We start from the raw sequence: 20,351 nt of genomic DNA, 5'->3' as shown, positions 1-20,351 counted from the left end.
TTCTCATCATTGTGTTACTGTGGGTTCAAGGAACAAAAAGTAGCTGTCAACTTAGCTGGGGCGGTGGAGTCTGCTGGATGGGCTTTTCTGGGGGAGTCGGGGGGTTTGTCTCGTGGGTAGGAAAGGGACAGTCAGATCTTTCAGTGGCAGCAATGCTCAGAAACTGACTTTGTCCCATTTTCGCCTCCTGATCTGATGCATTTCACTGCTATACCGGGATTGAGATTGGAGGTGCAAGACCGCACACACTGATTGTGTGTGTGTGGCCTTGATACAACGACCCCCGCCTCAAATTGCTCGTATAGAAAGAAACTTTTAATTTACTATTTCAGCATCTCTAAACATTGATCTTTGAGTATCTTCGATGTGGATGTCAGCTCGGGAAGTGTGCCCATTCCCTTAGTGTTGGAAACAATGGGCTCTATCTCGTGATCGAGGAAAGGACGAGGACCACTCCTGGGTATCTTGACAGAAACAAAAGTGGCTTCTAATATCGTCGGAAGTCGTTGAAAAATACATATTTCTCCATCTTCTCCATCTCCAAAACAGCGCTGGGCTGCAAGCTCGGCTCATCGAGAAGCTCGTCTCCAAGCCATTCGGTGAGGCTGTCGTCGTCGTCGTAGTCATCGACGTCGACATCACCTTCGTTGCCTTCCTCAGTATCCTCATCCATGTCCTCATCTATGTCTTGATGGCCGTCGTCGTCCTCCACCCCGTCGTCCTCATCATCACCGTCCTCACCATCAGCAGCGTCATCTTGATAAGACTGCTTCACTTCTCTGTATACATCTTCCCACCCCTCCTTGTTGTCTAGGTTTTCGTTATACGGCCCCTCCAGTGAGACCTCGGCCATCCTCTGATCTTCTACATGAAGCCTTCGGGTGATCTCGTCAACACACTGGTCGACGAGCGCCTGCTCACGCGGTTTGAGCTGAATCTTGGACGCGGGTTTCAGGTTATTGGAATCCGTTTGCCAGATTCGAGAGGGGAAAGCCATGCTTGGGTTGAAGAGACGATCATTCACGGTGCCGATACCAGACAAGTCTACATCAGTCGATGCCACAGACTCATCTTCCTCGCTGTCATCCTCAGAACTGTCGAACTCGGAGTAGTGCTCCCAGGCCTGTAGCGCTAGCTGCTCGTCCTGCTGCGCTTCAAACACGGCCCTCTTCTCCTCGACGCTGAGCTCGTTCCAGCGCCGTTTGAACGAGTGCCAAGGCTGCCACTCCCACTGCTCAAAGGGCACGTTGCCACACCGGTCGAGCAGCCCCTTGCCGGCGGGCGGCAGCTCGTCGTCGCTCATGTACATCTCGTCGACGCTGGGGACGAGGTTCAGGCCCGTCCGACAGTCGAGGTGCCCCCACATGGCCATGTACCACAGGTGGTCGTCGAGCCGCAGGCCGCGCCGCGCGGCCTCGACGGGCAGGAGCTCGTCCAGGCGCAGCAGGTGGGCCTCGCCGGCGCCCCAGCCCTCGGTGTGGCCCTTGCCGACCTCGTCAAAGGGCACGCCGAGCATGGGCAGCTCGGCCTCGTGGAACCACTCGTCGTCGACCTCGACGTCGTACCGCACGCGCATCTGCACGACGCGCTGCGGGTCGAGCGCCTCGGGCACGCGGCCCTCGCGCACGCCGGCCAGGGTGTCGCCGCGCAGCATGCGCCAGAGCAGGGTCATGCCGCCGCGCTGGGCGAGCACGAGGCGCGAGAGGAGCTCCTGGCGCGGGCCGTACACGGGGTCGCTGAAGCGCATGTTGAGCTTGGTCAGGAAGAGCTGGCCGTTGTAGATGTCGGCCTCGGAGAAGAGGGTGTCGCAGTGGAAGAGGTCGAGCCGCCCGTTGCTCGTGGCGCAGTCGAGCACGAGCCAGAGCCGGAGGAGGGTGCCGTGCGCGCCCCGCGGCGTGCGGTGGCCGTTGCGCGCCAGGCAGGCGAGGATGTCGCGCGCGCGCCGGCTGCGGCGGAAGACCATGGCGTACCACCGCAGGGAGGGCGCCATGCGCGTCCTGGTGACCTCGCCGCCGCCGCCGGGCTTGGTCTCGACGACGACGCGGCCCATGGGGTCCGGGACCGACATGCTGGGGTAGAGGGAGCAGGGGAAGACGCGGGCCGCCTCGGGGCACGCGTGGCTCGTCCACTGGGCGATGCTGGCCGTGAGGTAGCTGTCGATGGTGGCGTGGCAGACCTTGCTGATGGCGTAGACGTTGACGATGTCGGCCGGGTTCAGGTGCTTGCACATCTCGACGAGGAGGATCGTGTTGGAGCCCATGGAGCTGATGAGGTCGAAGGCGACGCGGCGCTCCCGCTTCCGGGGCGCGTCGTCCATGATCAAGGCGTGCATGAGGGTCTCGAGCCTCGACAGGCCCGTGTGCTGGCCGGCGGCGGCCCGCTCTACGATCTCGTCCACGTCGACGTCGTCCTCGCCCTCTTCATCCTCGTCGTAGAACTTGGTGTAGGCCTGCGCATCCTGGCCGCGGCAGATCTTCTTGAGCGGCGGCGGCGCGGGCTCGTTGATGGAGCGGCGCACCTCAGCTATATCGGGTTCGACGCCAAGTTGCAGGAGCTGGGCCTCGGTCAGAGCCGCCGCGCGCCTCCTCGTGTCCTCCTCGCGCGCTCTCCACACTTCCAGAAAGTGCTCTGCCGATATGGAGCCGTCGGGCTCCCTGGGAACGTCGGAGAACTCTTCCTCGGCAAGATCGTCGAGAGTTTTGACAGCTCGTCGGTTCAGGGGCCGTTGGCTGGGAGGGGGGATTCCTTCGGCGCCTGCTGTCGAGGGGTGCGCTGGTTGGCTCGCCATGCTGATCTGGCGAAACTATTTTCGATAGAGGCGAGATAGGAACTCTGAGGTGGTGAGAAGAAAATGAGGAGGTTTTGATGTGATGACGATGGGTTGGTGGAGGTCGGAAGCGGAATCATCGAAATAAATATAGCAAGGACAAAGCTGCAGTGCAAAAGGGACTTCAGGCCACGGCCAGCCTATTGTGGGCGATGAATAGAAGAACGCTTTGTCAACTCGGTGACTGTTTATGGGTGAACCGAAGCTGGAGGAAGGAAATTCGTTATTCACTTTGGTATTACTTTTAGTACCACTTCTGCAAGATGAGACCAACCACCCTGCTGTTTTCATGATAAAACACGGCAAACTTGTCTAATTTCAGGAACCCTCATTTAGCTCCTGCGCAAGAAGCAGGGCAGGCATGTAGCATGTATCGTTACAGGAGATCCTGATGACCTCAAAGGAGACCGAATAGCAAAATAAGCAAACCGGAATCGAATAAACCCCCCCATTTTGACGCCAGCATAGCCTTGACGGGTCTAGACAACTCACCAAGGATTGTCTCAACAGCCATGATATAAGAACTTCCTGAGGCCCCTGCCCGCCGAGTAGGCATGATCGTGCCGATCAGGACCCCTAAGATTCAATAACTGACTCCAAATCGGCATCAACAACCTCTGGACAGCTCGACGAGCTCTGGGGCGTCATCAAGCCATATGTCCCTCCCCGCTTCTATCGGTTCAACTCATCGACTGGCAAATCGTCTTCATCTCGTCCGACGATAGCATCAGCAACCTTCCAGATCTGCAGGAGGTTGTCTTCTGCGGCGCTGCAGAGCAGCCAAGGATCATTAATGTTCCAGCTGAAGTCCGCCAAGTGATTGGTGTGGCCACCATGCATGAAGAGGCTGTACACGCCGCGTGTTAGTCGACCACCAAATCGCTGGCTAGTGGATCTCAGTCGGGAGTGAACTTACAGCTCGGGGGGGCCATCCTCCTGGTCCTCGGGCATCTGCTCCTCGCCTACCCGGCTTAGGTCCCAGAAAATGATACGTCGATCGTAACTGCCACTGCCCAGAATAGAGGCTTCCGAAGGATGCCACGACAGCGAGGTGACCGCATCGTTGTGGCCCTCGAGGGTGTGAACTTTCTCCTTGACGCATCGCAGGTCCCAGATGCCAATCGTCTTGTCGGCCGAGGCCGTCGCAACGAGGAACTCCGAGGCGGGATTGAATGCAAGCGAGTTGATGGCGTCGCTGTGTCCATTCCTTGCTACCAATGCAGCCTGATCGTTGGCTTGTTGCCGGACGTCGAGGATCTGGAGGGTCAGATCATCGGATACGGAGCCAATGAGGCTCTTGGCAATGGGGTGATACTGGACGTCGTTGACAATCTGGTTGTGGTGTGTATATCTTCGCGCGGGCTTCAGAGTGTGGCTGCCGCTGGAGATCGTCTTGATGTCCCTGGACATGCTCTGTGATCAGTGACTGGCCCTGTGATATGTGGCGGATCAGAAGCGCAGAAGCGTCGAAACTCACCAGAGGCAGACGGTCTGGTCCTCACTACCAGAAGCCAAGCAGCCGGCTTCATGCGGGTTCCAGGCTAGACCGAACCCTTCCTGATCGTGGCCAACAAGTTCGATCTGGGGGTTGACAGTACCCGCAGGTTGAAGGCTGTGCTTGGTCCGGTCGAAGATGAGAATCTTGCCATCGACGCAGAGGGTGGCAATGATGTCTGGGTTCTGGGGCTGATATCTCGCCTTGTTGACCTCCTGGGGGTGGTCGATTTTCTGCACAATTTTGAAGCGAATGGCAGCGACGTCGCCCGTAGAAGCCTTGCTTCCGTACCCACCAATCTCGCCGCGCTCCTCGTCATAATCATTTGGGTTGGGGTCGACTGCTTTGGGAATCTCTACTTCAGCAATCTGGAGATAGTTGGGGCGGCCTTCCGAGGTGTGAGTCCCGATCAGGAGACGGTGGATGCGGTAGTTCTTGTCTTCGGGGGCTTTGACATCGGGGAACCACTGGGTGGTCAAGGTCGGCCATTCGAGGGCAGTGCTACCAAGTCGTGAGCCAAGGACCGACACCTGGAGATTTCGAGGATGCACTATGCTAGACTAACCTCAGAATCATGTCGTAAAGAAATGGGCTGTTCTTTTTCCAAGTCTTGTACTCTAATGAGCGTTGGGAGGTCAGTGGCGCTCAACGAGATTGACATCCAATGGACACGCTGCTCACCCTCATTGATCAGCCTCTGTTCCTGATCCACGTCGTCTTCGTGCTCCATGTCGACTGTAAAGGCTTGGTCAGAATTTGAATGCAAACCAGCTAGCTCTCGGCAAGGGCGCCGCTCTCATGGGAACTTTACCATCGACATCATCCACCACCTGAGCTGGTGCCATGGTTGATGATTGAGATGCGCCGGAGACTGCCAAATGGCTGAAAATAGGACGAGGTGTTGAAACGAGATTGGGTGTCTAGGAAAACCACAGCTGGGGCTCTGAAAGTTTGCGCGATTTGGGACTGCGCAGCTGTTGAATTGAGTTGATTGATTAATAGGTGTTTGCCGCGGACGGGGTTGGGAGTGAGGGCGATAGCTCAGAATTAGAGCGCCGGCCCAGACGCGACAAGACCGCGTTAAGTGGTGCGAAGCGGTGAAAAGAGGCAGAAAGGTGCTGGACGAGTATCTGTAGGTAGGTACTTGTAGTTAGGTGGTGGGCTGTGTGGGTGAAAATCGATTTGATTGGCTTTCCTATCAGAAATCCCTGCTGCCCTCAAGCAAGCGAGAGCCTCAGGTACCTCCAAGTGCTCGTGCCCCACAACTACAGTGCTTGTGGTTTCCAGCAGCCCCCGCACAGCCGCCGACCTTGCGCTGACCAGGCCATGCCAACCTTGAAGCCAGTCGATCCGCTCGCGATCTCTTCCACCTTACCTCCACCTCACGTTCGATCCGCAATCCGCATCGCAAGATCAGCCTTACCACCACCTTCTCCTCCTGCCACCCTGCAGGCTTGGTATCGGACAAGAATCAGAATGGCTGCTTGAGCAACTCACCTTTTTGAATCACCTCACCCGCCTCGTTCTGATCGCCTCATACTCTGCTCTCTGATCCATCCCTTGCAGAAAGGAAATTCGCATTTTTGGCTTTGTCAAATTCTTCGTTGGCATCGCATAGTTTGTTTGCTGTTGTGTTACTACCCTGAATTCCTACAGTCGCACTCGAGGCCATTATTTATCAGAGCCTGAGCGACCACCTTTTCTAGTGTGATTCATCTCTTTTCAACTCTCTTCTTCGCCGTTCTTCCGGTCGCGATCGCGCGCGCAATTCGAGCATTCGATTCCGCCTCCATTTCGTTTCTTAGCATACAAGTCATATGCGCCAGAGAGACATACAGCCAACATGGGTGTTCCTAAGTTCTTCAGGTGGCTCTCTGAGCGCTACCCGGCCATCTCCCAGTTGATTGCCGAGAATCGCATTCCCGAGTTCGACTGCCTTTACCTTGATATGAATGGCATCATTCATAACTGCACCCACAAAGACTCCGACGATGCCATGTTTCGCATGACAGAAGATGAGATGTTCATCCGTATCTTCAACTACATCGAGCATTTGTTTGGCAAAATCAAACCCAAACAGCTTTTCTTTATGGCCATCGATGGTGTCGCTCCCCGCGCCAAGATGAACCAGCAGCGTGCCCGGCGGTTCAGGACCGCTCTGGATGCCGAAAAGGCCAGGGAGAAGGCCCTGCGAGACGGCCTCGAGCTTCCCAAGGAGGAGCCATTCGACAGCAACTGCATCACCCCCGGCACCGAGTTCATGGCTAAACTCTCCACCCAGCTGCGTTATTTCGTCAACAAGAAGATCTCCCAGGACAAGGAGTGGCAACAATGTGAAATTGTCCTTTCTGGCCACGAGGTCCCTGGCGAGGGCGAACACAAGATCATGGAATACATCCGCAACGCCAAGGCTCAGCCAAACTACAACCCCAACGTGCGCCACTGCTTGTACGGACTTGACGCCGACCTGATCATGCTCGGTCTGCTCAGCCATGATCCCCATTTCTGTCTCCTTCGAGAAGAGGTTACCTTCGGTCGGCCTTCCAAGACAAAGTCCAAGGAGCTGGAACACCAGAATTTCTATCTCTTGCATTTGTGCATCGTAAGGGAATACCTCGAGCTCGAATTCCAGGAGCTCAAGGAGGAGGGCGTCATGGACTTCCCCTTCGACATGGAGCGTATCATCGATGACTTCATCCTCATGGCATTCTTTGTGGGCAATGACTTCTTGCCCAACCTACCCCACCTGCACATTAACGAGGGGGCCCTTGCCACCATGTTTAACATCTACAAGCGCACGTTGCCCAAGTGTGAGGGATATATCAACGAAGGCGGAACAGTCAATCTCAGAAGACTAGGCCTTTTGTTGGATGAACTGTCCAAGGAGGAATACCGCTTCTTCGAGCACGAGGCCGAGGACGAGAAATGGTTTAGGTCCAAGCAGATGAGCCTCCTCAGAGAAGGGGCAGCCGAGAAAGTCCGATCCAAGGGAAAACTCGTTGTCACCTCGGCCCAGAAGGAGCTCTGGAAGCACAAGATTCGCAAGTTCCTCAGCAAGCGCACCTCTGAGACTCTGGACCTGGGCTCCGGCCTCAATGCTGCGGATCGCAAGTTCGTCCAAGATCTTGCGGATGCAGTCAACGTTACATGGTCTACAAAGGAGGAGGGAGATGGTGAACGTCATCTTGTGCTGACTTTCCCCCCAATTCCTGGTCAAGACGGTGTTGAGGGTGCAGACGGGGAAGAAGACGACGACGACGATGAAGAAGCTCACATGGCTCTTTATCGTGTGATGAGGAAGTACGACAATGCAGATGTAGTCGATCTGACGCCGGAAGACGCCAAAGCCCAGCTCGAAACTCTCTATCAGCAAAAGTTCCAGGAGTGGAAAGACAAATACTATGCTGAGAAGTTCGAAGATTGGACCCCTCAAAACAAAGAAGAAGAGCTCAAAAAGCTTTGCGAGAACTACGTTCAAGGCCTCCAGTGGGTGCTATACTACTATTACCGCGGCATCGCATCCTGGCCCTGGTTCTACCAATACCACTACTCCCCTTTAATTGGAGATGTCGTCAAGGGCCTCAATGCGGATCTCAACTTCAAGATGGGCCAACCTTTCAAGCCGTTTGAGCAGCTCATGGGCGTCTTGCCTGACCGCAGCAAAAAGATTGTTCCCGAGGTGTATTGGGAGCTTATGACAGATTCGGCCTCGCCCATTGTCGACTTCTACCCGCGCGACTTTGAGCTGGATATGAATGGCAAGAAGATGGACTGGGAAGCCGTTGTCAAGATTCCCTTCATCGATGAAAAGCGACTCCTCGACGCAATGGCTCCAAAGAACCAACTACTCTCACCAGATGAGAAGGCTCGCAACGACTTCAGCCTGCCGCTCAAATTTACCTACAGTCCCGAGGTCGACTTTACGTACCCTTCATCGCTGGTGGGCATCTTCCCGGATATCCAGAACTGCCACTGTGTCACAAACTTCTTCGATCTCCCGCCCACAGACGGTCTAGAGTTTCTTCACGGGCTGACAGACGGCGCTCTTCTCAATGTCTCGGCTTTGGCGGGCTTCCCAAGCTTGGCAACCTTGCCGTACACGGCTTCTTTGAGTTTCCACGGAGTTAATGTCTTCCAGCAAGATAGCCGAAACCAGAGCATGATTGTCACCCTCTCCGATACCGAAGCGAGAACCCAAGTGAGCGCGACCACCGTGAAACTCGGCCAGCGTTGTCACGTAGGCTACCCGTTTCTGCAAGAGGCCAAGATCGTGCGCGTATCCGATGAGCTGTTTGACTATACCCTCGATGCGCATGGTCATGTCGAACAGAAACCACATAGCCCGAAGGAGACTGAGCAATGGCAGTCCAAGGCCTCGCGTATCGAGAGTTTCTACAGCAAGCGTCTCGGGATTCTGATTGGAACCGTCGAGTCTATGGTTCATGTCCAGATGCTGAAGGGCCTCATCAAGACAGACGAAGGCGCGACGGTCAAAGAATACGACGAGATACCGGGTGTTGAGACGGACTATGCAGCTCAGGTCGTCGTGGACGAGGTTGTTAACGAGGATCAACGCTTCATTGAACGAGCCGCACTACCAGTCGAGGAGGAGTTCCCCCTCGGAACACATGCCTTCTTCCTAGGAGACATGGCGTATGGCCGCCCCCTTGAAGTCATTGGACACGCGAATAACAGGGTCCACACTCTGGTTTCTATCATCAAGTCTAGGGAGCCCGACTTCGCTCGTTCGATTGTTCACAAGGCCGAGCGGGAAAATCGGTACACTCCTTCCTACGCGGTCGCTAAAATGCTCGACATGCATCCACTGGCGCTCAGCAAGGTTACGTCTTCGTTCTACGTTTTCACCCTTGGCGGATCCCTGAAGGTCAACCTAGGTCTCAACCTCAAGTTCGAAGCCAAGAAGCAGAAAGTCCTGGGTTACTCGCGCAAATCGCAGACCGGATGGGAGTTTAGCCCTGCCGCGATAACGCTCCTGACCAACTATATGGTCAAATTCCCTGACTTCTTCGCCGCCCTGAAGAAGGTGCCATCTGGGGCCGAGATCCAAGACACTGACCTGTGGCCAGATGCCACCACTGCTGCTGCCAGGGTCAAGGAGATCGGCGCTTACCTCAAGACGGTCGAGACGAGCAAGTTCGAGCGCGTGCCTCTCGATGCTGAACAGCTCGATTCAAACGTGGTGATGCAACTTGCAGATGCTGCAGACAAGGCACAGCTCAACATACCGGTAGCCGAAGCAAAGAGGATTAACAACCTCCCTCGCAACGCATTGATGAAGCCGTCTGACGCAGAGCACCGCCTCGGCAACCAGCGCTTTGCTCTGGGCGACCGTGTCATCTACGTCCAGGACTCGGGCAAGGTGCCCATTGCCCTCCGCGGCACCGTGGTAGGAATCAGCCGCACCGCGACTGCCAAGTTGCTCGACGTCGTCTTTGACATTACGTTCATGAGTGGAACTACCTTGAATGATCGCTGTCCCGCCTTTCGTGGCCAGACTGTGCCTGCGTCCTCGGTGTTGAACCTCAGCTACCGACAGGTCATTGCGGGATCGAAAGCGAATACCGAACGTCGACCTGCGCCTGCCAGCGGGTTTGCAGCAGGTGGTATGCAGCAGTATCGGGATGCGCCGGCCCCGGGCCCGCTCCATGGTTCGTGGAAAGGAGCGATTGATGGTGCCAATCGTGGAAGGGGTCACCACTCGCCCCAACCTGGACCCCGTGCAGGGTCTCACATCCAGCACAGTAGCCTTGTGTATAGGAATGCTCCTCATCAGTCTTCACAGCAGAACGGCCATAGTCAAGCGAATGGTGTGAACGGGCACAACTCGCGCGGAAGAGGAGGACGTGGTCGCGGACGTGGAGGGCAACTCCCCTCTGGTACCAATGGGGTCTCGGCAGAGGGAGCACCGGCTCCTGCTGGCCAGCAGTCTTTCAATGCAGTGCCCCCGCCCGCGAACCTAGATTCTCGAGGCGGCCGAGGCCGCGGACGTGGACGTGGCGGTGCCCGCGGCCGGGGTGGCCCACGAGGTGGCCGAGGTGGCCAGACTGGCCAGGCTGGACAGTCCTAGATATGTCATCTTTAGACCTCCATCCAGCTCTCGCCCTTTCGTGCCGTCAGAGATTCTTGACGTCTGGATCTAGCCAGTTCTGAACCACCACTTGTACCGATAAGAGATGCGATATATGGTTCGCGATCTCAGCAGGCGTCTGTTAAGATGGATAGACCAGGATATACCCTTGGTGTGGGGGGGGGGGGGTAGTGTCTACACGCAAGATATCAAAAGCTTTTTGTAGACAAATCGCCTGGGAAAACATAGAAGGGACGGTGTCATGACAATACAAATACATTCATTCTCGTGTGTCTTCTCAACTCCGTTGTGTAGTGTTATGGAAAGTAAACAGCCTAGCTATTGCCTAAGTCACACATACTGCACGGGTGCTGCACAGATCCAGAAGGTATATAGTAAATGCCATCTTGGGCTCTACGATGGCTGCGACATCTACGCTTTTTGGCCCTCCTTCTTCTTCAGAGCCGGCAACGCAAATTTCTTGCTCACGCCACCCTTGAGACGCTCCCAGAGCCCGTAATCGCGATCTTGGTTCCACGTAAGGATACCGACCCAGGGCTGCACGTTGTAGTGTAGCCTGAGGGTCACATCCTTGGCTTCGGCGATGCGCCCGCTCGGGTGCGTGATTTGGTATTTTGGCTTTTGGTTCTTCAAGCGCAGCAGGCCCCTGTCCACAGGTATGTTGTCAGATGTAGCTGTACTCCTTGCACCCACACACACACACACACACCACGCAGGCGGGTGCGCCCACAGACACGGTCCACTTACCGGCTAGGGTCAATGCTCTTGCCCTCGGCACTCTTGCGCAGCTTCTTCATGGCGATAGGGCCGATGTTCTGGAGGTGGTCGGCGCTGGGGCTCGTAATGATGGTGTCCCAGATGACGGCCTGGTTGGTCGCATTACTGCTCGGAGAGGAGGCATGGCCAGGCTGAACAGAGGGCCACTCGGCTGTCACGTATACAAACACCTGCTTTGTACTGAGTGGCGGTCAGTATCTGCTTGTGCGTGTCGGAGCTGCCAAAAAAAGAGAGGTTCCAGGATGACTTGCTTCCAATTGAAGAGGGTCGAGAGATCAGCATCGAGACTGAACTTGATCTAGAGCGGGGGGGGTTAGCATGCTGGATCAGCTAGGCGACGGTGATTATGTACTTGCAATCGCGTATTCCTCCTTCTTGGAGCTATAGTAATGTGGGCGGCCGCGGACTCTGTGAAAAGAGAGGACATCAGCACCCGACGATCACAACGGACAGAGAGCTGTGCGCTGAACGTACACCTGGACATTTGTAGTCTTGATGGTCCCTACGCTGGGGGTACGCGGGGCTATGAGATCGGAGAGGGCAATGACGAGGGCGAGAAAGCCAGCAACAGTGGTGAAGAAGCCGAACGTGTTTTGCGCCCTGACCAGAGAGCTATACATGATGGTCGAGTTGAGGGCGCGCAGAGCAGCCCAAGAGGCTCTTGTTTTTGGTGACGTCGACCTGGCGCCGAGAGCTTGCAGCGCGTTCTCAAATATCCGTACTGTGAGTTCTATGTCTGCAAAAGTTTGCGGAACCTCACATCGCTTGCGGAGCGGTCGCGGGAGTGAAATACTTTGGAGAGACCCGGTTGTGATGGTTGATCGATGCGATGTGAGGCCACGTTTAGTACCTTGGTGGTAGCTAGGTACCTTCGTTATGGAGGACCATGCACAATGGAATTGCGATAAGATAAGGCAGCACTCCATACGTGTGTGAGCCACGACATTGGCCAATCACTCGTACCTGGTGTTCCTTCACTACATTACTAAGTACCCTAGAGAATCTGTATCTTGGGCATAAGAATGTTCATCATTTCTATCAACAATACCAAGGCATTGTTTGTTTGTACTCTTCATTACGGTGATATTCATTACATGGCATGTTTTACCGGATCGCTCTATTGTCAATGACGTTCACGCAATGCGCCTCCATGTTCCTCCTTGACCCATCCAATCCCAAAACATGACTCTCATAAGCTCATGCATGTCTCGCCTCCTTGCCAGGCTGTCATTTACTGGCCGGTGGCGATGGCGTCTCGGCAACGATCGTCTCGTCCGATGGGCCCTGGCCTGTCTTTGCCTTTCTCTCCGCCAGCAAACTGCTTGAACTCCCTTCCGCCCCAAGTGCGGCCGCTTCTGGCTTCAGTAGATCTTTGTCCTTGCCAGCCTGCTCTTCCCCCACCCGTACCGCAATGGTTTCGTCCGAGATAGCTCGTTCGCCTATCTGGGGTTCCTCCAAGTGTTGGTTGTTGCTCTGCGGTGCTGGTTCTGCTTCCGCTGGAGGAGCTGTCGCGGCCGCAGGCTCACCGTTTCTGTTACCCTCCGTTGCCTCGCCTGACACGTCTGCTGCTACCGGCTCGACTTCGCGGCCCTGGGGATCCGAGACAACCACCTGCTCCAACGGTGCCGTGGCCGGTTCAGGGACAGCGCGCAGCCTGCTGTCTAGTTTCAGGACCTGACGGGCAAGGCCCCTAACACCGGCAGTCAAGACCTCGGGCCTTTCCCACGCAAGAAGGCCGGCTCGGCCAGGAACCCGCTGGGTGAATGCCACATTGTATCTTGCATTTGCCCAAGCCGGACAGACATAGTGCTCCTTCGCCACACCGGGAATCGGTACGTGTGATGCCACTGTCGAAGGAGCGTCCTCTGCACCAGCGTCGGGAGAAGCAGCTGACGCGCTCTCTCCAAGGAATACGGTGATCGCCACCTTTGGTCTACCCATCTTCCTCGACTTCGCGCCCTGCTCGTCATCCCAACGGTGCTCCGCGCAGGAGGCCCAGAACCGCATGGCATACTCTGGCCCAGGGAGCCACGCTAATTGCGTGGTATTGATAATTTGCTCTGGCGTAAATTGAGCCTCCAGGCTCAGCAGCCTTAGACCTTTCATCACGTAAAGCAACAGCCCAGTTGGTGAGTCGCAGAGCGCATATGCGAGGGTGTTGGGCTCACGCAGACCGAACTGGTTGAGCCCAAAGGCGGCGGGCGACGTTGCCTTCGACCTGCGCATGCTGCCTGAGGGCGATGCGCCAGGCGTCGAGGCTAGCCGGTCGAGAGCCGTGAAGTCGTCGTCGGAATAACCCAGTATGCCCGTGTGCAAGAGGCTGGCGAGCGACCATTTCGTCCACTCCCACGGGTCCTCCTGCATCCTGGGCGATGCGAGGGGCGGCGACACGAAATGAGCACCCACGCAAGAAGAAGAATAGCGAGTCGCAAGGTAGTTGATCAGTCGCCAGTCGATCTCGGCTGGCGAAGCTGACGCGGCGCTGGCGTTTGTGGCCAGATAGTGAGGATAAGAGAGGCGAGTCATCACGGTGTTGAGCATCTCGGCGGTCGCAGAGATGACTGGCACATTGTTGGGGAATGCATCGGAGAACCCGAGTCCCGGGAGTGACGGAATCACGAGATGGAAAGGCTGGGTCGTGGCAACGTCTTCGGGATCCGTGAAGGGTTTGACAAGGTGCCCAAAGGACAAGTTTGTCAAGGGAAAGGAGGGTATCAGAAGAAGGGGAACCGCGGTCTTGTGTGGTGAACGGAAATGGACGAAATGGATCCTCAAGGGTGTCTCGGATCCGGGGATAGAGATGGCTGTACGAAACTGCGGTATCCGATTGAGCACTTCCTCCTGCTCCCGCCACGAATACTTCTCCAACCTGTTTCACGACGGAACAAGAACATGGCTGTCAGCCTAGCTCACCCAGGCCAGACCAGTGGCTGGTCAGGGCTACGACTCACCAGAAATCAATCAGAGGCTCGACCTGGGGTTTGGGCTCCCACCAGTCCTCCGACTTGGGCTCTGACGCCTCATGAGGCAGTCTGGTGAGCTCGAGCTTCTGTCTCGTGAGCTCGAGATACTTGGTTGAGACCTAGAGAGAGCGACGCGACACGGGCGCGCATCAGCCACACGTTCAAGCCGCAAAGGAAGCCGTGCCAGCGGGAGATCGCCACCGGAAAAAACCTACATGGATTTTGTACGGCTTGACTTCGTCACCGGCCACTGCAGCGCTGTTCCTTGCCGCGGCGTTTATCTCATCAGCCATGTCTGCCAGACTTTGTTCGTGGCCGCCGCTGTCCAAAGTAATAATCGACCAGAAGGAAAAGAACCATGAGCCACCACATGTGAAAAATTGACCACTTAGTTCAAAGGCGCCGCCCTTCCCCTGCAAGAGGGGGATCCGGCCTGATAATAAAAGTCAATAAACACGTCAGTCAAGCCGCAATCTCTCAGCCAAGAGACATAATTCATGCAAATGACAGACCGGGTCGGTCATCCTTGTACTTGTATAAGCTACTCCGTACACACACGACACAGGCACTCCTCACACCTCTCCACCCCACCCTACCTACTCGCCGCCAAACAAATGAAAAACTTGGTTTGCCCGAAGGTCGTGGCTTGCCGCCTAGAGAAAGAGTTCTCGCCCTCTTTGTCACGGCTTGCACGGCATGCACTTCGTGCTATTCGTCGCTCGTAGAATGGGCGTGTGTGGCTCTTAGCGGACGAAAGTGGAGGGTGTGGCTGCCAACCTGCAAGGAGGGCCAAGTAAAGCAGGTTTTGGCAGGTTTCTGGGCGTGATCTGGACCCTGGATCGACCCTGAAACAGTGGCGGTGCGTGTCGGGGCCCACACCGCGGTCCTGGGGCGGGCATGTCTCCGTGCTGCTTCGGAAATGATCTGCAAGGATCTGACCCGAATGTGGAAGCCTTGTTGTTCCCTTTTCTGCTTCTCGAACCATACAAGTACGTGTGAAGTACCTTGGTACCATGGCTGCATGGCTAGCACTGGGCTGCAGACCGACGTGCGACGTGGCTTGCTTTTGCCACAGAAGATACCTAGTGCAATGTATTTAGGTCTGCAGAGAAGTTAGAAGGCCCATTCAATGTCACGAGAGAAGAGATCAAGACGCCATGTTCTAGCGCTCTCCTCAGAGAGAGAGAGATCAACGCGAATGGTTCGAAATGGCTCGGATGATGCTATTGCTGATACACTGTATAAGAAAAGAATCCTGAAACGCCATCCGCCCAATGCTGCGCTCGTCCTGCTTCCTGTCCCCAGTGATCCTTTCCCACTATTGCAACACGTAGTTAGTTGTCCCGAGCGAAGGGCAGCGGGAACGGGGCACCTAATGCCGGAGGTGAAGTCGCTGAGAGAGTGTTGGACCATGGGAGCTCCAAACCCCCACCGGACACCAGCGCCATCAGCTGTCGAAAGAGAAGTTAGGTTCGAACGACAAGGTCTTCATCAGGAAGGCCGTGGCGGGGCTCCGCTCGTTCCATGTGCAGGCGCCGCGCCGCGCAAATTGATGGCGCCAATCCTCGAGACGATGTTGCTGCCAACTGCATCCACAGCACCGCGCGGGGACGTCAAAGTAGGCCCCTCCGGCGCCGTCTCTTGAACACGAAAGAGCTTGATCGCGGTCGCGTTCCAGATGCCGACTGTTCCCTTGGCCACCTGGAGCTCGCTCGTAAAGATGAAGCTCCATATCAGCGACTCGTACCAGCCCAGTGCGAGCGGCGACCACTCGAACGAGTGGACCTGGACGGCCGATGGCTCCACGCCCACCAGGCGAATTTCCTGTATCATGAGCAACGTCTCGCGGGACGGTAGATCGGCCGCTAACGCCTGCCGCGGTACCAGCGCCGTGACCTGTTGGATGAGGGCGAGGCTGGTGTGCAAGGGCAGCTCGGGAAGCCACTTGTCGATCCAAGGTGCCGTCGGCTCAAAGAGGGCATCTTGCGACTGGCCTGCGCTGGTGTAGCCGCCTCCAAGGCTTGTGGTGCTGTTCTGCCGTGAGAAGGCCTGCGCACCGGCCGGCATCTTGCCCCTGGCCTTTTCTGACATGCCCCGTAACTGGATGGGGACCGCATCCTCGAGAGATGCGACCGATGACGCCCGAGAATGGAGGTCGCTGGGAGTCGAATGTGATGGAGTTGGACGGGGCTCCTCATCGTCGCTGTCGTCGTCAGCGTCGCCGATCGCGAACGTGCTGTCCTCCTCGGGTACATCTCCTAGCGGAGGATGTTGCGGGTGAACTGAGGTAGGGCTCCTAATGCTCTCAGCCGAGGTTCGTGTTGAGGATGCCTCTAGGGGGTCCGAAGACGACGGGGCATCCTTCCTCCGCCTGTTACGCCTCTCGATTTCTTCCTGCCCGCTTTCAAGGGTAAAGTTGCGAAGTGCCTCAAACCGCTTCCTGTTCTTGACCACCGCGAAAACAAACCGAGGGTTTTCTTGTGTGATTATGTTAGCTGAAAACGCACTGCCAGGGGTGTGTGTCATCGATCTTCCCACATACTCTTGTACTGGTGCTCGATGATGGCATTCATTGACTCCAGTAGTGACTGCAACAGATCATGATTTGTCTCGTTTGCCAGCAGAAACGATGGCGAAGACATGGAGGAGAAGAGTTGGAGGAGTTTGGCACTTGTGGTTGAACTAATCCCCTCCAGATATGCCGAGATGTTATTGATCACGGCAAGAAGCGCCGGGTAGATAGCCGTCAGCCTTCCTTGGCTGGTTGTAATGAGGCTGTAGATCAGCTGAGGTTTCCGTTAGCACAACTAGCCCTTCTCCGGTATAGCTCAGATCTGACACTTGCCTGAAGCAGAAAGTCTGCATATGTGCCACGAAAGCCCTGTATCCTGATCGCCGGTGGTAGTGTCTCCTGGGCCTCGAACGTCTTGTTCAGATTGCTGCCGAAGTTCTTCTCCACGCTCAATGTCTGTAGGAGAAACGCACACATCCTAACGACCCCTTGCTTCGACCCGTCGTTCTTGTATTCGAGAGCATAGAAAAGGATCAGGACGATGAAATCGAGAGCCCTCTCGGTGTCGACGATGAAGGAGCGGAAACGCTTATTACACTGTGTAATCTCCCAAAACAGCATGATGATCTCGGGAGCAAACTTCACAGATGAATGTGTCCCCGGTATATACGAGGCGTTTGCTTGGAGAGGCTGGTTCAAAATCCTGGTCATACCATCCACGATGAACTGGAAATCCGCGGGTCGATGCACACGGCCAAGGAAGTGACGGTAATAGTTCTTGGGTGTAGTGCCATTCTGCTCTGGGATCGGATACAGCAGTGCCACCAGAAGAAATTGCAGGGTATAGGTGACCAAGACCTGCTTGGGATCCTTGAACACCAGGGTGTTGTAGGGTACACGCCAACTTGCCGGGTTGTATTTCATCGTCTTGGATTACATTAGCGACTTGACATTCACGTTCAGGCCGGGACAAACAAACGGGTCCGACATACCGTGTTTAGAAGTGAGCACAACACAGAGAGGACGGTCTGTTTGTCGGGACAAGTACAGATATACGTCAACGCCCGAACGCCTTTCTGTGGCAGGACGCCCGAGCTCATGTACATGCTTTGGCTGGCTAGTGTCAGGAGAAGTCGAAGGATCTCGCACCGGTTGCTCTCGTATTCTTTAGTCGTCGGCACGGCTGCATTACAGCCCACACCGCTCTGCCAGATGGCATAGCTAACCTTTGGTTTACCGTGAGGTTGGTTCTGCACCGTCAGGTCGGCAAAGAAGAGGAGGTCAACGAGCGTATCTATCAGCTCCTCAGCCAATGGCTTCGCATCCTCAAACTCATCCTGAGCATGGGCGGCCCTCGCTTGTGCCTCCTCCTCGGACTCGTCGAAGAGGACCTCATTTGCTATCGATGATTGCCGCGTCCTCTTTCTCCTCGCACCCCAAAAAAAGCGCTCCTCCCACGACTGCAGTGAATCCTTTTCGTATATATAAGGAAGAACACGCGTCAGGACTCGGATGCAGTTCAAAGCATCCTTCTCGGGTGCGATCTCCGGGTCGGGAAAGGAGGGATGGTGGCGTAATATGAACAGGCGCGACGTTACTGCCAGTATGAGCGTCTCCAGGTTCTCGAGCGCATGATCACGGGTCCGCCGAATATCTGCCGGGGAAAACAAGCTAAAGACATCTTCTGAAGACTCGGGCAGCTCCCAAAACTAGAACCACAGTTAGTTGGCCGATGCTGGCAGAGACTCGTAGCACGACAGGCTTCGCAACCCTGAGAGGGAGCGGACAAAGACAGGGAGACAAACCGAGGTCCAGTAAGGATCATCCGCAGGAATATGACGTTCTTCGGACAGTCTGAAGATGCCCTTCTTGAAGACGAGCTTTGAGTCGCTCGCTCCCATGTTTGGAGACTGCCTATGATCGCATCACAGACCGAGGGGGAATCCAGCCGAAAGACGCCAGTGGAGGCGGTTGAAAGGAGCCCAGATCGTTGTTCGAGAATGCCGTGAAGATTTGGGTAGGGAGGCGCCAGCGTGCTTTCTACACGTGGAGTCAACTGGTACAAGAAGGTTCGGTGGCGGTCAGTCAGAGGTGGTTCAGGCAAGTAGAATGCGAAGCACGTTGCGATGTTTGCTGGGCCAGCCTCGGGGATGGAGGTTACATCACACTGGGGCCCTGCCGAAGCCACTTCGCAGCCTGGACCACCCGCACGATCCCCATTCCAACCCCACTCATCAACGCTTACTTGTGTATGCATAACTTGGCTGCACAAAGTGTGTGCATTAGTTCACATGTGCTACAGTATGACCACGCCAGGACAGGCCAAATCAAATGATGATGGCGATTAGGCACAAAAGGATATTCTTCAAAAAAAGGTCTATTCATTCATTCATTCATGGCACAGTCAGCTGGCTACATACCTTGCTGCTAGGTACTGCAGCTAAGCTTGTCCATCATATCCCATAACCCATATTCCCAAGCCTGCCTCGACCCTCAGAATCGTGAACCACTTCCAGAGCCCTTTCTTCCTCTCTCATAGAGCCACTTATTATTCAGACCAACACTTGAACGCTTTCCCGTGCCACTAGGGCTGGGGGTGCCAGGCGCGTCAGGGAACAGGCCCCCAGAAGAGCTGGGCGGCAAGGGGCTTGGTGAGCCGAACGATGACCGGCGCGGCCCGTTGACTGCCTTCTGGAACAGCGGGCTCGCGACTGGAGAGAATGGAGAGCCGTTTATCCTGCTGCTGCTGGGGCCAGGGCTGCCACGACCTGACAATGGCGAGCTGGTGTAACTCTTATTGCTCCCGATAGATCCGGATAGTGATGGGGTCCTCGAGTACCGAGGAGGGGTGCTGTAAACCGATCCCGGGGTAGCCGGTGCTGAGCTCGGCGGAAGTCCCAGGAGTTTTCGCTGGCTCGGGGTCAGGGGAATGTCTGACAGATCGTCTTGCCGCCGGACGAGGGGAAGGAGCGCCAGGGCAATGTTCACCACGGGGATGCACTGCAGGGTGAGCCACAGCCACGACTCGTAATTCTGGCGGAAGTCTTGGCCAAATCTGGATCGAGAGAGGGTTAGTTGTATATCCAATGGGAGCAAGGTCGGGGATGAAGTTGGCATGGACTTACAGTCTCAACAAGCCATAGCTGGTAGCAAAGGTCTGGATGGCCACGACGATGACGAGAAATGAGAGGTTGTACACAATCGCCCTGACGTTTCTCTCAGAAAATACCGTTGCGTTCTGCCGTTTGGTGATTTCTGCAAGACGCGGATGCCGCCAATTTCCAGGGCTGTCCGCAATGACTGGTGTCTTTTTTGTCGGCGTGCTCGCCGACTTGGGCGGCACGAGGGCGGTAGATGACATGATTGATGTACAGCTTCCGATGCTAGGAAAGATCGACTACTGCAGGTCGTCCAAGGAGAGGAGAGACAGCGGCAGATGCGGCGATTGTAGGCAGGAGCTGGAGTGCCTGAGGTCGTGACTGGGATGGGCGGGCGCAAGATATAGGGTTGAGGGCCGTTGTTCAAGAAAGGATGTTGGCGCGTTACGACGACCGTCGAATCTCTGCTGTCAAAGGGATTCGCCGTTCCTGCTGTTTGTTAGTAAATGCGCTTGGTGCGCAAGGCAACGTCGTGGGCGCTCTTCAAAGGCGGCGACAAAGGACGAGGGA

At 55.8% G+C, this 20,351-nt stretch overlaps 7 protein-coding genes across 7 annotated transcripts; 1 reads left to right on the top strand and 6 right to left on the bottom strand.

Moving 5' to 3' along the window:
- Positions 1-487: 487 nt before the first annotated feature.
- On the bottom strand, positions 488-2,788 carry E0L32_001882 (uncharacterized protein; the record flags this gene model as incomplete). Its single annotated transcript, XM_031136010.1, has 1 exon — positions 488-2,788. The coding sequence occupies one exon, from the start codon at positions 2,786-2,788 to the stop codon at positions 488-490; it is 2,301 nt and encodes a 766-aa protein (XP_030990018.1).
- A 711-nt stretch (positions 2,789-3,499) lies between these two features.
- Positions 3,500-5,052, bottom strand: E0L32_001881 (uncharacterized protein; the record flags this gene model as incomplete). The annotated part of the gene is made up of 5 exons (XM_031136009.1): positions 3,500-3,674; positions 3,744-4,229; positions 4,305-4,823; positions 4,888-4,939; positions 5,004-5,052. The coding sequence occupies 5 exons, from the start codon at positions 5,050-5,052 to the stop codon at positions 3,500-3,502; spliced, it is 1,281 nt and encodes a 426-aa protein (XP_030990017.1).
- Positions 5,053-6,165: 1,113 nt separating this feature from the next.
- On the top strand, positions 6,166-10,410 carry E0L32_001880 (uncharacterized protein; the record flags this gene model as incomplete). Its single annotated transcript, XM_031136007.1, has 1 exon — positions 6,166-10,410. The coding sequence occupies one exon, from the start codon at positions 6,166-6,168 to the stop codon at positions 10,408-10,410; it is 4,245 nt and encodes a 1,414-aa protein (XP_030990016.1).
- Positions 10,411-10,842: 432 nt separating this feature from the next.
- E0L32_001879 (uncharacterized protein) lies at positions 10,843-11,828 on the bottom strand (the record flags this gene model as incomplete). The annotated part of the gene is made up of 3 exons (XM_031136006.1): positions 10,843-11,077; positions 11,179-11,388; positions 11,683-11,828. The coding sequence occupies 3 exons, from the start codon at positions 11,826-11,828 to the stop codon at positions 10,843-10,845; spliced, it is 591 nt and encodes a 196-aa protein (XP_030990015.1).
- Positions 11,829-12,435: 607 nt separating this feature from the next.
- On the bottom strand, positions 12,436-14,464 carry E0L32_001878 (uncharacterized protein; the record flags this gene model as incomplete). The annotated part of the gene is made up of 3 exons (XM_031136005.1): positions 12,436-14,077; positions 14,160-14,290; positions 14,387-14,464. 3 exons carry the CDS (start codon positions 14,462-14,464, stop codon positions 12,436-12,438), a joined length of 1,851 nt encoding a protein of 616 aa, XP_030990014.1.
- A 1,198-nt stretch (positions 14,465-15,662) lies between these two features.
- Positions 15,663-18,584, bottom strand: E0L32_001877 (uncharacterized protein; the record flags this gene model as incomplete). The annotated part of the gene is made up of 5 exons (XM_031136004.1): positions 15,663-16,648; positions 16,714-16,957; positions 17,011-17,610; positions 17,676-18,392; positions 18,489-18,584. The coding sequence occupies 5 exons, from the start codon at positions 18,582-18,584 to the stop codon at positions 15,663-15,665; spliced, it is 2,643 nt and encodes an 880-aa protein (XP_030990013.1).
- A 592-nt stretch (positions 18,585-19,176) lies between these two features.
- E0L32_001876 (uncharacterized protein) lies at positions 19,177-20,044 on the bottom strand (the record flags this gene model as incomplete). Its single annotated transcript, XM_031136003.1, has 2 exons — positions 19,177-19,738; positions 19,809-20,044. 2 exons carry the CDS (start codon positions 20,042-20,044, stop codon positions 19,177-19,179), a joined length of 798 nt encoding a protein of 265 aa, XP_030990012.1.
- Positions 20,045-20,351: the final 307 nt, after the last annotated feature.

The sequence above is a fragment of the Thyridium curvatum genome (assembly GCF_004353045.1).
Source record: "Thyridium curvatum strain D216 chromosome Unknown NODE_7_length_750237_cov_83.650653, whole genome shotgun sequence".
Classification (NCBI taxonomy): Eukaryota; Fungi; Ascomycota; class Sordariomycetes; order Thyridiales; family Thyridiaceae; genus Thyridium; species Thyridium curvatum.
Note: the sequence above shows the minus strand (reverse complement) of the source record. Positions and strands in the feature narration are given on the sequence as shown.